Source organism: Coregonus clupeaformis, chromosome 30, assembly GCF_020615455.1.
Source record: "Coregonus clupeaformis isolate EN_2021a chromosome 30, ASM2061545v1, whole genome shotgun sequence".
Lineage (NCBI taxonomy): Eukaryota > Metazoa > Chordata > Actinopteri > Salmoniformes > Salmonidae > Coregonus > Coregonus clupeaformis.
Window position 1 is genome coordinate 11,983,249 of NC_059221.1, and position 18,361 is coordinate 12,001,609.

At 46.0% G+C, this 18,361-nt stretch overlaps 1 protein-coding gene across 1 annotated transcript in view; it reads right to left on the reverse strand.

Annotated features, from left to right (window-relative positions):
* Positions 1-407: 407 nt before the first annotated feature.
* LOC121545896 (fidgetin-like protein 2) overlaps positions 408-18,361 on the reverse strand; it is a 28,679-nt gene continuing 10,725 nt past the window's right edge. Inside the window, exon 3 of the mRNA XM_041856794.2 lies at positions 408-6,248. Within this exon, the coding sequence (XP_041712728.2) occupies positions 4,099-6,248 (2,150 nt within the window). The 3' untranslated portion in view covers positions 408-4,098. The remainder of the gene's footprint in view (positions 6,249-18,361) is intronic.

Here is an 18,361-nt window from a genome sequence, read left to right on the forward strand (position 1 = left end):
CGAAAACGCATTAGTGTTTCGATTCATTAAATGATTAGTTAATCAATTGGAGTGACTTAACTGACCTTAACATTGGGGTCAGCCCAGGATATGGATGTAGAGTGAGGTAAGATTAACCATGCTGTCATTCCAGCACTCTCTGGAATTGGAACTTTTTAACAACCTAATTGGAATCCGAAATCAGAACTCCTCAATCAAAACCCTAATGTTGTTCAAAGCCGTGGTTAAGTGGTAACACTTCTGGAACACGCATCAAGCTCCCCACCGTAGACTGAGGTTCAATCCCCACATCTATCCTTCCCACCTGCCTGTATCCTCTTCTCAGTTTAGAACTGTCAAAAAAAAAAAAAAAAAAAATAAACACACTGATGTCATTAAATAAAAGAATGACAGGGCCAACACTCCAATATTGACATATTTCTGTTTAATATTGTGTGATAATCTTCTCTTAAAATAGTCTTTTCTGAGGTAGACCATTATTACAGTTCAAGAACATTATTACCAGTTTGAAAACAGACATAAAAAAACAGACATGACATTAATACTTTCATGTACAATATGTTGCCGAATGAGGTAGAAATTGTTACATAAAATGTACAAGAACCAAGAACAAAGTTACTGTAATATTAGATTAAAAACAGCTAACAAAAGCCTATTTTGTTGAACAAACTGTTTTTGTTTTTTTTGTTTCCTTATTGGCTTTAAGAAGACACAACCCTGATTAAACAAAGGTGTATTGTAGACATGATGGACTTCAATGATATGCATGAGTCAGACATTGTGAGGTTGTTTGGCTTTCCTTTAGGAAGTACTACCTCACCCAATCATCAATAACTCTAATGATAAGACCTATTCCCACTCATTATCTCTGATTAATACATCAAGCAGTAACATATGTAGAGTGAGGTAATCCATCAACGAAAAACAACAAAACAACAACTGACAGAATAATGAACAAAATGAGTATGTTTTTCTGAATCTACATATTTGACAAACATGGACGATTTTGGGGAATTTGAGCTCGGGGAAATAGCTAAAAGATTTTTTATTAATCACATTAACTAATGATAGTATTGATATCGGCTGCTTTTCATGAACTAAACTCCCATGACTTTTATAAACTACGACAATTTGCCTCAAACCCCAGCCCCTGCCTGATATGTAACACCTCTATCTGAAAACTAATTATAACTGCCTCTAATGATCCTTATCAATTATGTATCTTAATGTTATTACACATAAATGATTACATATTTAAACCCATCTCTCAGAGGCTCCCTAAGGCTTATTTCTCATGCTTAGTTTGAAGATGTATTTTCAGTTTCGTAGATCTATCATGCGTCCCAAATGGCACCCTATTCCCTTTATAGTGCACTTCTTTTACGATATGTGCCTCAACCTTGGGGTCAGTGTGTTTGACCCGGCTGTATGGCATGACTGAAGCCACCAGCTGTACAGGGGAGACTGGAGAGAGGCCAAAGTGGTGATATTAGGTTGCTGGACATCAATCAGAGCAATGCCACTCCAAAAGGAGGAGGAGAGGAGGAGGGAAGGGATGGAGGGAGAGGGCAGAGGGGGGCCAGCCACATGGTCACTGGGGCCAGCAGCTAGGGCTATGGGGACGATACTACCTCTATAATGACTGCATTGGGTACAGATAAAGAGAGGTAAAGAGAAGGGGAGCGAGAGAGAGATGGTGAGAGATAAAGAGAGTCAGAGGAAGAGGAAGAAGAAGAAGATTACATCATCCTCCAGTGTAACCTCCAGTCTACACGCCATGGTAACAGTCCAATAAACATGACCTCATCGCAGTACCTGCAGCTGAACTGAATGACAACATTTTTCCAGGCTGTTGTTAAACAGAGTAGTAGCGATAGCACAACCCTGTGTGTATGATTTCCTCTGGATTGTCATGTTATATCTAGGATTGTATTGTATTGTACATAATGCATAATACTGATTAACAATATATTGTTATTGTTAGACATGATTAGCTGCCTACTGCATATAGCTGATTAATCTTTAGGTCCTTGACCATTTTCTATTTTCTTTCTGCTGTATATGACAATTAAATGTATATGACAATGGTTTTACTGCTTCTTGTCTGTGTCCAGGCTTGGAATATATGTGCACATAAATGTGCACCTTTTATTAATAGATATCAATTAAGAGTAACATTAATGCATGAATAGGACATGTTAACTCACAATGCTTTGAGTTGATTTGTAAACAGTTTGTCCAGCAAAAAATGAATATTTTCTGTGTTCTACATAACACTTCATAAAGACAACCATCATTCCACCAAAAACATCTACATTAAAAATAAAAGGATACGATTTTTTTTGTATTTATGTATTCATATATAATAATAAAAACATGGATTTGATGGGATCAAATATCCTTTGAAATACCTGAATTACATTCAATGTTACTCTTTGTAGCATTTTCAAGTTTCTCCCCCGAGGCATAGCACAGACAGCTGCAGTGTGTATACAACAGGACTGTGTGAGGTCTGTTCTCCTCTTTCTCATCAACCTCTTCCTCCCCTCTCTCCACTAAGACTGAAGATTACATACATTCTTTATTTTCTATTTTTGAGGTAAAGAAATTCTTCCTGAGCATTTCAAACAAGACTACATACATACATACTAATAAAACAAGCAGATAGGTGAAAGAGACAAACAGACATCAAAGGAGCCGCCATCTTGCCTTGCTGTGCTTGTCTGTGTTATAGGGCTGTATTAAAGCAGCGTTCTCAGGAAAAACTGCACTAAATGAGGAATGTGTGATAAACCACAGTTCAAATATATGTGGATGTTATGCTCATGGCTTTGAATGATAGTGTTGTATATTCAACCACAACCCAGTCTCATGACCTTTATGTTCCATTTCAACGCTTTTGTAAAAGTTGCATATTAACGTTTTATTTTTTTGTATGTACAGTACCATTCAGGATGTACACAATTGATGAGCTATTGTAGTGGTTTTGTCTCCAAAACAGCTATGAATGAGGTGATACTGTACTATAGGGGAAAGAGGGAATATTAATTCAAAGTGATCACTATAAGACCAGATCAAATGATGATGATGCTTTTTGTTTAATTATTTCAGCACAATGACAATAGTTTACAGTAATTGTCATGATTTTGGTGAGAAGCTAAAAGTTGTGTTTTAAGTTAATAACCCATAATGCTAAGAGACAATGAGGTATTGTTGATAATTTTTGGTAAAAAAAAAACGATATAGTTGTTCAAAAAGATTCTAAGCTGTTTTCACACACCAAATGACCAATGAAAACTAAAACTGGTAATAAATAGGGTCCTGAGAGTAGCAGTCAGTCGACAGCGGTATCTCTCAAACAATCCCTGGATCATGTTCATTAGGGAACAAATGTTTGAAAATGTTTTGCGACGAAAAACGAAAAGTCCTGGTAGTCCTGCCCCATTTCAATCTGTTTTGCAACGGAAAGCAAAAAAAAGTGTTTCTTATTGGACAAGTCCAGGTTGTTCCTAATGACCCTGATGATCCATCATCTTGGACTACATCACCTTGACAACACATTACTGATTTATGTCCTGGAACATGAAAAATCTGGATCTTTGGGTGGAATCCTAACTGACTAGAGATGCACGTTGCACTCAACTCGACTTTCGCGTGATTCATGCATTGATGTCAAGAAGATTTGAGAGACAAGTTATACACATGGATCTCAAGTTAGGATTTGAACCTTTGAGAAGTAATCTCCAATGCTGCAGTTATCCCACCACATAGGTTAAACTACTATTGTAATACACTGCCCCGTCCACAAAGGCCTCATCTATCTTTTTCTTTGGGAAAAATAAAGTATATTTATATTTAATAGCAAAAACAGCACACCATGGCATGCTAACCAGGTAAAACTAATTTAAATCTGCTTCTCAGCTCTCCCAAACCTTCAATCTTGACAATCTAACTATTTTGGCTGCATAATAATAAGTAATTACAAAAAAAAAAAAAAAAAACATTCCCAAGACTTGTCATCATGTCAAAAGTGAAGACAGGGTTAAGATTCACAGTCCCCTACATTACATTACATACAGTGGCTGTCTTGCTGCCTTCTCAGTGGCTGTACACCTTGCTCCACTCCATACAAGTGTCCAGTTCTTTCGGGGTGTTGTGTGACTGCGGACGCACCTTGCAGAAGGCGTTCTCAAAGTCTTTGAGGGCTGGGGGCCCCGTAGCCTGTCCTGAGAGGCCGTGTAGGGGCCCCTGGGGGCCCGAGGAGGATGCTGATGATAGGGCCTGCTGACAGAGCTGCAGCAGCTCCCACACAGAGAAGCCCTCTGACCGCTGCAGTACAGCCCCCAGCTCCCTGTCACTGAGAGAACATCCCTGGGGTACTAGCGCCTGCAGCAGCACCCGTCTCCGCATCCCCGCGTCCGGCAGGCCCACGTGGTAGTGCTTGGCGAAGCTCCGATGCACCGCATCCTGGAGCAGGTCTGGCCTGCCAGTGGCACACACCACGATCACCAGCCCAGGGGCTCCCCCCGCCGACCCTAACCCCATCTGGGCCTTCTCCAGGGCGGATAGCAACACCTGCCTCAGCCCCTCCTCATCCTCCAGAGCCTCCACTTCACTGAGCAGCACAACAGAGGGCTGCCTCGCCCCTGCCACCTGCAGCGTGGCCCCCAGGATCCCCTCGGCATCCGCCTTGCCTTTAGAAGCTAACATGGCCCCGCTGAGCCTATAGAAGGAGGCCCCCAGCTGGGCAGCCATGGAGCGGGCCAGGGTGGTCTTCCCGCTACCCCGTGGGCCGAACAGCAGCACGGTGGCTGGGGGGAGGATGGCGGGGCTGGGCCTTAGACAGGGCCACAACAGCTCCTCCTCCAGGGCAGCCTTGACGTGGGTCAGCCCAGCCAGCTCCCCCCATAGCAGGGCCGGGCTGCAGTCCAGCACCTCCCCGTTGATTAGATCCAGAACCCTGGGGTCTGGGCTCTTCAGGCTGGCCGTCTCCCCTGGTCCAGACCCAGGCTGGCCCTGGCCGTGGAGGGAGGGGCATTTGTGGTTGTGGGCCTGGGAGGAGCGGTGCTGCTGATGTTGCTGCTGGGAGAAGCCCTGGTTCTCTGACCCTCCTCCTCCTCCTCCTCCATTCTTCCCAGTCATCCCTGCTGGCGGGCTGTTCTCCCCTGCTACAGTCACCCTATAGGGAGGGGACACCAGGGGCTGGGAGGAGGGTTTACTGGGCTTAAAAGCCAGGGAATCTGTGCTGCCTGTGGTGAATCTGTTGTTTCCTTTATCCCCCACGCTGTAGGGAGAGAGAGAGTCCCCTCCTCCTCCGGGCTTCATTGGGTCGTAGCCTGAATACTTCCTGTATCGAGAACCTTCCCCCTCCTCCTCTTCCAATGACATGTCAAATGCCTTCCTCTTCAACCCACCTCCGGACTCCTGGTAGCTGTAGCTACCCCCAACCACGGTGGGCCGGGAGGGGAGAGGAGTAGGGGCGGCCAGCCCGGAGGGTAAGTACCCTGCAGAAGGGTGGCTGTAAGCGGGGGCCAGGCTGGGCTGGTGGGGGTAGCTGCTTGGCGGGTAGTTGTAAACTTGGGTGGAAGGGGAGTAGCTGGGCACCAGGGTGGGAGTGGGCTGGAGGGGGTGGTGGAGGGAGGCGGGGGGAAGTGCTGAGCCAGGCAGGGGCCCGGGGCAGTACCCAGACGAGAGGTAGGTACCGTTGTAGCTGGGGGGGTTGTAGTCACCGGAGCGAGACCCAGAGCAGGAGCTGCTTCCACTATAACCAGAATCTGAGAGGTTACTGTTGACCCCTGATACACTGCTGGCCCCTGGGGGCCCTGCTGATGTGGCCCCGGCCTTGGGGCCCGACAGTCCATCCAGGGACACGGGGTAGGGCCCATCCGCGCTGTGGCTCAGGGGCCAGGGCTCCAGCTCAGTCTTGAGGCCGTTGAGGCCTCCGAAGGCCCCTGGCTCTGGGTAGGCCCTTACAGCGGGCCCCGGTGGAAGGTCGTAGGGCGAGTCTAGAACACCAGAGTACTTCTCTGCATAGCTCTTCAGCAGGTTGGAGGCGGTTAGGGCACCAATGTCGTCATTGGCCCAGGCGTAGCCGTGGGTGGATCCTCCTCTGCCGTGGGCGCGGCCAGCGGCGTACAGCTCGGACTTGTGGGCCGGCGAGGAGGTGGTGGAGGACACATCCAGGTGCTGCTCAGGCCACTGGCTGAGGGACTGGGCATGCTCCGGATTCCAGTGCATCTTATACAGGCCTGGAGGAGAGGAAACAGAGAGAGAGAGACACCAGGTTGTAAGGTGCTGTTTAGGACAGTGGTTCCAGTGCATCTTACACAAGCCTGGAGGAGACAGAGACAGAAACCAGGAAATATACGAGACAACATAGAACAACAAATGTGTTGAAACCAGTGGCAGTCGGTGCTGTTTAAGATGAGGGAGGACGATTTTCTTTTTTCATGAGCATGGCCTTATTTCTATTACAGCATATTGGATGACTGTCAATCATATTCCAATCACCCAGTTCAATGTAACAGCGATAGGTTTAGGCTACTACATGATACTCACATTTTCCCTATACCCATCATGAGGTTGCTACAACCTAGCCTATGAATGACAGTTTACAACATAGGTGCACACAGGCCGAGAGAAAAATTTGAGTTGACAGACAGTGACACATGGAAAGACAGTGACACATTCAATACTGCATGCACACTCTTGCCTGCATCTAGCTGATCTAGGGTGTAAAATTAGTCCAGCTGTTGCAAACGAGAGTTTGTATTGGACAAATTCAGGTATGTTCATCCCCATTTCGTTCCGTTTGCTTCTGTTTAAGAACCGTTTTTCAACAGAATCGGCGGAATGAATACACCCCTGATCACGCGTAAACACAGTTCACTTTCATAGCAGCCACAATGTATTCCTTCTCGCATCTATGCGCTCTCCTCCGCTTACCTTTTCCCTTTGCTTGTGGACTTCAATGCACAACACATCAGCAGTATGTGACCAGGCGAAAAATATAATACTAAGCCAAACCATATCACAACCGCTACACACAGCCTACATCATTGTCACCATATTAGCTAAAGTAACGTCATAGTCAACATAGCTAATAGAACTAACACGTTAGTAAATCCGCTACAATCATGCAGTAATGTTACAGTGTAGCACAATAAATTAGTAAAACAAAAAGCTTACCTTGACTTGGAAGAGTTCCAGTGTTTTTAAACTTTCCATTGAACATGCCATACAAATAAAGGCATTTTAATTAATTATATGAAGAGTGCCTTGGTCCTCCTTTCTTTTTACTGACCAATTTACCCCTTTTACAAAAGAGCACCTTCTGTCTACTAAAATCTACTATTGTGTACCTTAGCAGCGCTTCCCTACCTTCTTCTGTTCCAGTGTTGTGTTGAATAGTCATAGCCTAACATAGCATCCCTCTGTTTGAGCAGGGTGTTTGAGTAAGCTAAACTAGCTAGCTGCATTTGCTAGCTAAGTAACTGAAACTGAAAGTGACAAAAATGAAGAAATCTCTCTCTCTCTCTCTCTAACTCTCTCTTGCTTCTCCTTCATTTTGGAAGAAATGTATTTGTTCAAAACTGTTCAACTATTGTCTTTCTCTCTCTTTGAGTCAACTACTCACCACATTTTATGCACTGCAGTGCTAGCTAGCTGTGGCTTATGCTTTCAGTACTAGATTCATTATGTGATCCTTTGATTGGGTGGACAACATGTCAGTTCATGCTGCAAGAGCTCTGATAGGTTGGAGGACATCCTCCGGAAGTTGTCATAATTACTGTGTAAGTCTATGGAAGGGGGTGAGAACCATGAGCCTCCTAGGTTTTGTACTGAAGTCAATGTACCCAGAGGAGGACGGAAGCTAGCTGTCCTCCGGCTACACCATGGTGCTACCCTACAGAGTGCTGTTGAGGCTACTGTAGACCTTCATTGCAAAACAATGTGTTTTAATCAAGCATTTGGTGACATGTGAGTATATTTAGTATAGTTTTGTCAAAAAATTATAACTTTCTATGGTCCACCCCTTCCTCCTCTGAGGAGCCTCCACTGATTGAAACGCTATAGAAGCCTATTCTCTTCTACTCACAGATATTATGATAGGAAACTGTCCTGCAACCTCGCTTGTCTTTTAACATTGTAAGTCTAAAAGGACAGGTCTGAGGTTTTATTGTTAAAGAGGCGATGATGGTCTGAGGCCTTTCATCACTCCTTTTATCAAGCCTCTCTTTTTCCTCAGCCTCTTCTCCTCTTTGCTACTACTGTGTCCACAGTGACACATGGCCAGAACACCTCTTATCAGAGAGGCTGTTTGTGGGAATGACTTTCTCCTGTTTCTCCTGCTGGTAGTGGATTGTGTTTTAGTGTTACCCTCATGCATGGCAACAGAAGGAGCTCGTATTACCCAGAGAAGGGGGGGAAGGGGAAAGGGATGGAGAGAGAAGAGAGAGAGAGAGAGAGAGAGAGAGAGAGAGAGAGAGAGAGAGAGAGAGAGAGAGAGAGAGAGAGAGAGAGAGAGAGAGAGAGAGAGAGAGAGAGAGAGAGAGAGAGAGAGAGAGAGAGAGAGAGAGAGAGAGAGAGAGAGAGAGAGAGAGAGAGAGAGAGAGAGAGAGAGAGAGAGAGATGGAGAGAGATGGAGAGAGAGTGTGGTACAAGAAAGGTAAGGGGCCAGGAGGAATTGGATGGAGCTGTTTCCCAGGCTGTGTTAGTAGGTTGATGGTGATAGTAGTGATAAGGTTATACTACTACTCCCTGCACCATCAGCACTCCCAGATGACCTATTGTTATCTCCCTGCTGCATGGTGTCACCCCACCCCCTGCCCCCTCCCACCCCTTCACCCCAAACCAACCCCCTTGCGCACACCATCGCTCCAAAACAGACCCCTGGCCGGCTGGACAGAGAAAGGGGGGGAGGAGTTGAATGCTGGACAGTGGTGTGGAGAGAGGGGGAAGAGGGATGGAGGGAAGGAGAGAATGGACACTGGACAGTGTTGTGGAGAGAGGAGAAAGGAGGAGGGGTTGGGTGGGTTTGGAATCACAGAATAGTGTGCTATTCATCTGCAGCCTCCCATGGAACATTGGGAGAGTGGAATGCCTGGTCCTGTCTGTTACTCTGTACTTTGGCTGACTCTAGCTGGCGCTGTTCCTCTATATGTGTGTTTCTGTGTGTGTGTTCGTTCGTGCGCGTGTAGCACAATGCAGGGAGTCTCTGATTGATCATGCCTGTTCTATACACTGAGAGGACATACGGACAGAAGACCATCAAAAAAGGGAGAGGGGGAGCATATGGAAGAATGCAAAGGGAAAAAACAACTGATGTTAGTAGAATCAGCCGTTTCATAAATACTGACACAGGCTACTTCTTGCTGAGGCATTAGCTTGACATTCCAGGAATAGTTTGGCATTATTGAACTGTCACGATTTGGCCTGGGGAGTGGAGGACTAGAACTATAGCCAGGCAGAACAGGCAGAGGAGAGGAGGAGTGGAGGACTTGAACTATAGCCAGGCAGAACAGGCAGAGGAGAGGAGGAGTGGAGGACTTGAACTATAGCCAGGCAGAACAGGCAGAGGAGAGGAGGAGTGGAGGACTAGAACTATAGCCAGGCAGAACAGGCAGAACAGGCAGAGGAGAGGAGGAGTGGAGGACTAGAACAGGCAGAGGAGAGGAGGACTAGAACTATAGCCAGGCAGAACAGGCAGAGGAGAGGAGGAGTGGAGGACTTGAACTATAGCCAGGCAGAACAGGCAGAACAGGCAGAGGAGATGAGGAGTGGAGGACTAGAACTATAGCCAGGCAGAACAGGCAGAACAGGCAGAGGAGTGGAGGACTATAACTATAGCCAGGCAGAACAGGCAGAACAGGCAGAGGCGTGGAGGACTATAACTATAGCCAGGCAGAACAGGCAGAGGAGTGGAAGACTATAACTATAGCCAGGCAGAACAGGCAGAACAGGCAGAGGAGAGGAGGACTATAACTATAGCCAGGCAGAACAGGCAGAACAGGCAGAGGAGAGGAGGACTAGAACTATAGCCAGGCAGAACAGGCAGAGGAGAGGAGGACTATAACTATAGCCAGGCAGAACAGGCAGAGGAGAGGAGGAGAGGAGGACTAGAACTATAGCCAGGCAGAACAGGCAGAGGAGAGGAGGAGAGGAGGACTAGAACTATAGCCAGGCAGAACAGGCAGAGGAGAGGAGGAGAGGAGGACTAGAACTATAGTCAGGCAGAACAGGCAGAGGAGAGGAGGAGAGGAGGAGAGGAGGACTAGAACTATAGCCAGGCAGAACAGGCAGAGGAGAGGAGGAGAGGAGGACTATAACTATAGCCAGGCAGAACGGGCAGAGGAGAGGAGGAGAGGAGGAGAGGAGGACTATAACTATAGCCAGGCAGAACAGGCAGAGGAGAGGAGGAGAGGAGGAGAGGAGGACTAGAACTATAGCCAGGCAGAACAGGCAGAGGAGAGGAGGACTAGAACTATAGCCAGGCAGAACAGGCAGAACAGGCAGAGGAGAGGAGGACTAGAACTATAGCCAGGCAGAACAGGCAGAACAGGCAGAGGAGAGGAGGACTAGAACTATAGCCAGGCAGAACAGGCAGAGGAGAGGAGGACTAGAACTATAGCCATGCAGAACAGGCAGAGGAGAGGAGGACTAGAACTATAGCCAGGCAGAACAGGCAGAGGAGAGGAGGAGAGGAGGAGTGGAGGACTAGAACTATAGCCAGGCAGAACAGGCAGAGGAGAGGAGGAGAGGAGGACTAGAACTATAGCCAGGCAGAACAGGCAGAGGAGAGGAGGAGAGGAGGACTAGAACTATAGCCAGGCAGAACAGGCAGAGGAGAGGAGGAGAGGAGGACTAGAACTATAGCCAGGCAGAACAGGCAGAGGAGAGGAGGAGAGGAGGACTATAACTATAGCCAGGCAGAACAGGCAGAGGAGAGGAGGACTAGAACTATAGCCAGGCAGAACAGGCAGAGGAGAGGAGGAGAGGAGGACTAGAACTATAGCCAGGCAGAACAGGCAGAGGAGAGGAGGACTAGAACTATAGCCAGGCAGAACAGGCAGAGGAGTGGAGGACTAGAACTATAGACAGGCAGAACAGGGAGAACAGGCAGAGGAGTGGAGGAGAGGAGGAGAGGAGGAGTAAAGTAAAGGAATAAAGAACAAGAAGCTGTCATTATTACTAGCCTGGCCTCTTCTAGTTTCCGCCCCAGATGGCACCCTCCCCATTCCCTTTCTAGCGCAGTACTTTTGGGCCCATAAGAGTAGTGCACTATATAGGCTGCCATTTGGGATGCAGTCATAGTCTCCCTTCAGCAATAGAGAGAGGCCTAGCTGCTTGATGATCCATGAGTCATTCCTCTGTCTGACCATTTAAATCAAACTGCTAATTCTCTCTGTGCTGCTTTCCTCAGCTACTGAACTTTGGCCTCTTTCTCCCTCTCTCTTCCCCCCCTGGAAACCTCAAACCTCCCTCCAGCTTCTCCATGTGTTTTCTTCAGATTACAGCCTGCCTATTAATTCAGTCCCATCAGATCAGAGCAGCAGAGCAGATGGTTGTTGGATTATGAAGTCCTTCATATTCAAATCCACTGACTGCCTTAAGTTCCCAACGTCCACACCAGTTAATGTAATCAGTCCCCTAAGCTTGCCACACACTGCGGTCCTTCCAGAAACATTAACAACCTCTACTAGGACACCATGGTCTTTTTAGGAAACATGCGTCAGACATTTGGACATTCTCCTCTCCACACCCAGCCAGCTGACCACATATTTCTGTGGTTTGACATAGAAGTCATTGTCCAGCAGGTTGGAGAGAGAGACAGAGAGAAAGAGAGAGAGAAAACAAAGAGAAAGAGAGAGAAAGAGAGAGAGCGTTGCTACAGAGAGACTTAGCTCCATGTCCTGCAGGCCAGTCCGTGCCCATCTGCAGCAGCAGGCAGTTTGTGAGCAGCGTAAGGCCCAATAATGGAGCCAGTGTGTGACAGAGACAGATGGAAGCCCAGGGGATCTCATAAAACCTGCAGCGGACAGAGGCAGGAAGGGGGAGGGAGGGACTGGACAGCAGGCGTGAGGACCCAAAGAGGACGGAGGAGGGCGAACGGTAGGACATTAGGATGTTAGAGGACTCATTGAGGTATCCAGGGGGGGCTAACTGCTGGCCACTCCATCATCGGAGCAGTATGCCAAGAGCTATACAGACGGACCCTGTTCCAGGGAAACCTGGAACATATGGTACAGGTTGGGTGAAATTATTCTGAAAATCTGACTCACTAGCGCAGTTTATTTCTCAAATTAGAAAAAACCTCTTTCCCTCTTTTCTTAATGATGCGATCACTGGCGTAACCCAGTTTCTCTGGACCCCCCAATATGGTCGGAGTCCCCCCACAATTCAAATAAATAAATAAATAAATAATCTAATGCATCAGCCAGACAGCCACTCACAAAGTAGAGACTACCGCTCGCTGTCCATGGTGCTGAAATTGTGACATGTCTATGCGGCTGCCTATCGATGATAGGCTTTCTGTGGTGCCAGGGCATGTAGCCTATAGCTTTGCTTTAGCTAATGGATAAATGTTTATTGGTAGGCCTATTTGGTTGAAATGTTCTCATGTTAAGCCTAACATTTCACAAAGCTATACACGGTGTCGCAAGGCTGCCATTAATGTAATTACTTCTTCAGTAATTAAAGTAGGAAATTCTAACTTTTGATACAAAAGCATACTAATCAGCAACCAACTGATTTTTACAAAAAGATACAACTGTCCTGTATAGTCCTACCTGAACCTGCATGACCTGAGCCGTCCTTGCGCTCTCTCCCAGCTTGGATAGAAAGTTGTTGTGTGTAAAACCAGTCTATTAATGCCAAATAAAACAGTCAGTCCACCCTCAAAACACTAGCTTACTATGGATTGTTTCATTACGAAGGGTAGCCTACAATCTACAGCAGTGGTCACCAACCTGTCGATCGCGATCTCCAAGGCATTTGTAGTCGATCACCGAACATTTCTGTAAAAAAACAACAACGATAAAGCCTTGCGTTCCTATTTATTTGGGTCGTTTCACGCAGTTGGTGGTACAGTAGGTGCACTTGATTCAGCAGCCCTAGCCCTGGGAAGGCATGTGTCTGAAGGTAGAACTCTGCATACCCGGCAGGCTCAGAGGGTAAATCATGTGCACCTATAGGCCTATCGCTGGCCAATCAGATAGCTCAGATCACACGTGTCTGCACAGTTTCCTCAGGCCATAGGCTGTAAAAATAAGCATTGAGCGCACAGCAAAGTTGATACTATGAGATTTCAAAACTTTTAAAACCATGACTAGAGATAGACTCAATCATTAGAGAGCAAAGAGAGCTGCTGTTTTTATACGTAAGTTCATGTTTAAGTTGTTATTCAACACTGTCAACACTGTTCAACACTTGTATAAGCCATAAAATGGGCATTCTCCTTACTTCCACTCACTCTACAACCAGCACTGCAGCTGCAATGAATGAGTATAGCAAAGTGTTTCGATAAGCTTGCATTGTTATTATTAGCGGCTTGTGTCTTTTTTTAATAGGAGTAACAGCAAGAATTGGTGCATGAGGCAGAAACAATGCAGTGCGACTTGAGTTTCGCCATCAGCTGGAATAGAGCCCTGCACAGGCATGCCCGCAACGTTCAGACCCTACCCAGTCCTGATTGCTTCTGCCAAATTTAAGGCCCTGCCTGAAACACGAAATCTGAAATAATTTCCTCCATTAGTAAATCCATTAGCTGCTCCTCTCTGTCACTTGATCACTCCCTATGCGCAGCTCGCTCTGCATGCACACTGCTCATGGAGGCTCTGAGTTTGTGTATCCATAGTCATGGCTCTGCTTAGGCTGCTCTGCTAGAGATATTAGAGAAAAGAGGAGATAGGAATCCCATTGGGCAATCAATGGAGGAACCCATAACGCCCCACCCAGCAGAATGTTGAACAATCGCGTTCACGCTGTCATGATGCGTCACGCGGTTGCTAAGCTAATCGTCATGCAGTCCCTTCTCAAAGACAGATTATGAGTCGAGAAACGTGCCTATTTTCCTCGAAAGTACATAATGTCACGATTCCAAAGCTATACAATATTACAGATAGCAAATTAATTATCTGACGTCTCAGAAAATATTTGTAAGGTTGTACTTCTTGTTGATGAAATTCATGCCTAATGTTGGGTTTTTGAGCTAGCGCCCAATTGACTCCCATTCACTCCTTGAAGGAGAGCTCTACTTGTCCCAGAATCGCCCAGAATGCACCGCGCGGACTATTACGTGACATGGTCAACGTACACAATGGCCGTTAATACGATTCCAACTGAGTTTCCCATCTCCTCAAAAGTATCTCTGGCTCTCTCTGCTCAAGGAATGAAGAGACATAAGAGAGCAGATAGCTACTTTTCGTCACTCTAAACTAATTTTTTTGAAAGAATCTCTCCTGTCATATATTTGATGAGGTTGAAGCACATCCGACACCATGTTATGATCTTAGCCAGATATGATTGTACTGCGCAGCAGGGCACGAGCAAATGGTTCAGCTTCAAAATGTTAGTGATCAATTTAGTGATACCCGAGCCCTACCCGTACCCTAGTTATTGATGAAAAAACAGGCCCTACCCGGCCCTAACCCAATGTACAATGTCGGGGCCCGTCGGGCATGGGTCGGGTAGCAGAGCTCCCGTTTTCTCAGCGGAGGGATGGTGAGCTGGTTGAGAGGCAACCTCACCGCTGCTCTCCCTCCCTCCCCGCAGACTGACTGACAATCAGATGCAGGCCATCAGTCCAATAAAATAAAAAAAGCAAATTATTATGCTCACTCAGCTGTGCCTCACAAGTAATACAACAGATGATATATTACCAGTGTGATCATATACCTACAATTTTAAAATATAATTTAAAAATGGTCTGAGAAGAACATTGGCAGGGCAGCATTCAAGCATAGCCAATTTGCAGTGATAATGTATTGGGCCTTAAGCCTACTGCACAAACCTCATTGCTACAGTACTGTTTTGAATAGGTTAATGTTGCATAGGCTTATGTTTTTTTATTCATGTTTTAAAAATGATCTGAGAGGTAGATCTCGGCTTGATTTTGGACTCAGAAAGTGATCTTGACTCAGAAAAGGTTGGTGACCACTGATCTACAGTATAGATATATACTCTATTTAGTTGCTACTTAGCTGCTATTTATACACTTTTTGTAAAAATTATACATCAAATAGCCTAACAATAAGGAAACAAGTTGTCTTCATGAGGCATGAAGATAAATTTAGCCACTATTTATTGTTGAACTCAGCAGGTTTTGTCTGGCTAATAACCTACACAAATGGGCTGCAATCAAAGTAAATTAAATTCAATCCAACTTGAGAGACTCCCCTGGTCCACCTTGCTGCTTCTCTCTCTGTCTGTCTTTTTCTCTTTCTTTCTCTTTCTTTTTCTATGTAAAGGCTACAGTAAGCGACTGCATCACCTTGCATTTTTGTGTGCAAATGTTTTCACCATGGCCTGTAGGTCCAGGTGAAGAGTATTGACAACCCAGACAGTCTTTCCTGAGACATTGTGCGTTATACACTGAGTGTACAAAACATTAAGAACATCTTCTTAATAATGAGTTGCAATTAAGGAGAATGTGAGAGGCTCAATTAAAGATGTTGCAGAACTGGTGTATTTGAAGCACCACTCCCTTCTGCCCAGTTTGCCTGATGTTGCTACGGCAATCAAGCTGTTTTTAACCATCCCTATAACTGTCGCTTCTGCGGAGAGATCGTTTTCTAAACTAAAACTAATAAAGAACTACCTAAGAACGAAGCATTAGGCTCTCGGTCTGATATGCGCTTTTGAACAACTGAGTAAGCCACACTCATTACAGTGGCGCCGTTGTAGCCTTGACCACAGCATTTGTTCACCGATATCCCCTTACTTTCAATCAGTTCAATAATACATTTTTCAAGGCCTGAGGTACTTTGATGCACTTTGATCAGCCACATTCTTGAATTCTAAGAAACAAATACTTAGCTTCCTAGTACATATGGACATTAAAAAGGTTTATGAATGACTTTTTGGAGGGTTACTGTCAGAATTATTTCTTAAATTTAAAAAAAATTGACATCAATGACAGATGCATGGACCCCAGAGCTCGTGGACCCCCCTGCCTTGTTGGGGCTGCGGGGGGGTCCAGTACGCCAGTGGAGGGGATGTGTTCTCAAAAGCTTACTTCAACACCTGATAATAATTCACTATGTACAGCATAGAGTTCACACGTAGTGCACATAACGGTGTTGTTCATCCACAGTGGAAAACTATGGCAGTGTTGCTCTCTAGTTGCTCTTTAATATCCTGTAATTATATCTAGTTATGTGGGATTGTGGTTTATAGAGCAGCATCTCTATGGGGAATGTAGTACTGTGGTACTTCAGGCACAGAGACCTCTCAGTCAACTGTTCATAATCACACAGGATTATGTGTAAAAACCCACATTTAGAAAGGTTATAGGCAGTAAAAACTATTATGAAACAGAGAGATTCTCTTAGTTTCAGTTGTTTTGGAAGCTTACTGAATGAAAAGATCTGCTTTACTCTGTGAATGGGAGAGTATTTAAAGACTTCATATTTCCAACTCTGTGCTCTGTTCAACTCTCCCGAACTGCACATCAAATATGCATCGATTGTCAACTTGTAAAGAGAATATAACATTGTATTTGCGCTTTTGCCTTTGTTTACGTGTGTGAATATGCATGCGTGTCCTCTCAGCCCCTGAGAGAAAGCGAGAGAGTGACAGATGTTCCCTACTGACCGTCCTAGTCCCACTGTCTCCGAGTCTCTTCAGTCATTGTGAGAGCTGCTCGTCCACCAAACATCCTCTCTGGCCGCTCGGCCATGCAGTCCAGCTTGTGTATGTGCCGTCCATTATCGGACCATTCCGTTGGCTCTGAGACAAAGCCTAGAGGATCCTATTGTCAGCTGGCTGCCTGAGGCCTAATTATGGAAATCGTATGAATCTATGCAGCAGCAGCTAGTCCTCTGACAGCCTTTGTCCCTACCGGGGATTTATTGAGGGACCTGTGTGTGTTTGCTGCTGCATCCTTTTGTAGAGGAGAGGAGAGCTTGATGGTGGCAGACCGCTCTTTAATAGGACTTTGCATAGGCCACTGAGGAGGAGAGGGTTTTAACTCAAGTGCTTAGGAGCAGTGCTAGGGTAGTTAGGTAGCTTTGAGCCGTTCAGTGGTATTCCTCACTTTGCTATGGCATTTGAGAAGAGGAGAGGAGGATGGTTTTAACTTAAGAGCTGAGGAGCAGTGTTTGCTAGACATTTGGTATTGGCTTCGAATCGTTCACTCACTTGTATTCCTCAGTTTCCTATGGCACAATTGCTTTTCAGGTTGACTGAGTGAAACTGGGAGATTTAGAGCCGTTAGGGTGGACTAGAGCTGAACTGTCAGTCAGTGTGTTGTGGTTTTCTCTGAGGCAGAGGTTGAAATGTGAGCCTGGCAGACAGCCTAGTACTGGATGGGCCAAGGCCCCGGTGCTGTTTCACTGCTCCCCTGGGGGTCTCCCCCCTTCTCCTCCCCCTCTCCTCCTCTTCTCCCCCCTCTCCTCCCCCTCTTCTCCACCTCCGCCAATCATCTCCCCTGGCCGCACTGTTGTTTTTCTGCCCTGAGGAACAAAACTGACATGGATGCAACAAGCCTTCTGGGACGGAGTACCTATTAAAGCAGACAGATAGATGAGAGAGGATGGAGAGGGGAGGGGAGATATTCTCCCTCTCTGGATCAATCCAATCAGCCTGTATTCAGGGAGAGACAGCCACACAGTCCACCTCCACCCCCACCTAACCCAGCAAAACATGTAAACCAGCTACATACTCCACCCCTCCACCCAGGGCCGGAGAAACAAGACCCAACATAAAACGTCAGCAGCATCTATAAAAGCCATTCATTGCTGCTCGTAATAAAATGTTTGCAGACTGCATGAAGCCTCTCTCCCTACAAACTCAGTTGTGGGTTGAAGTACTGTTTATTAAATGGACAGCATCTTTCTTTGATGTACTAGCTACTTCCTCAGTACTCCAGGAGTGGAATTGATTCCTAAACATGTGCTTGTGTATGTTCTCACAAACGATGTACTCATGTGTATTCATGTTTACCTAACAATCTCAAAGTGTTATATTGGCTGTCTGAACATGATTACTCTCCTTGACAACCCTAAGCCTCAAAACACACAAACATGGTTGATAGATCACTTCTCAGACCTGAATTGAAAAGACACAGTGCATGTGTGCAGTAATAAAGCAGATTCTAGGTTAACTAAGTGCCTCCACCTTCTATCATTGACCTCAAACTGCC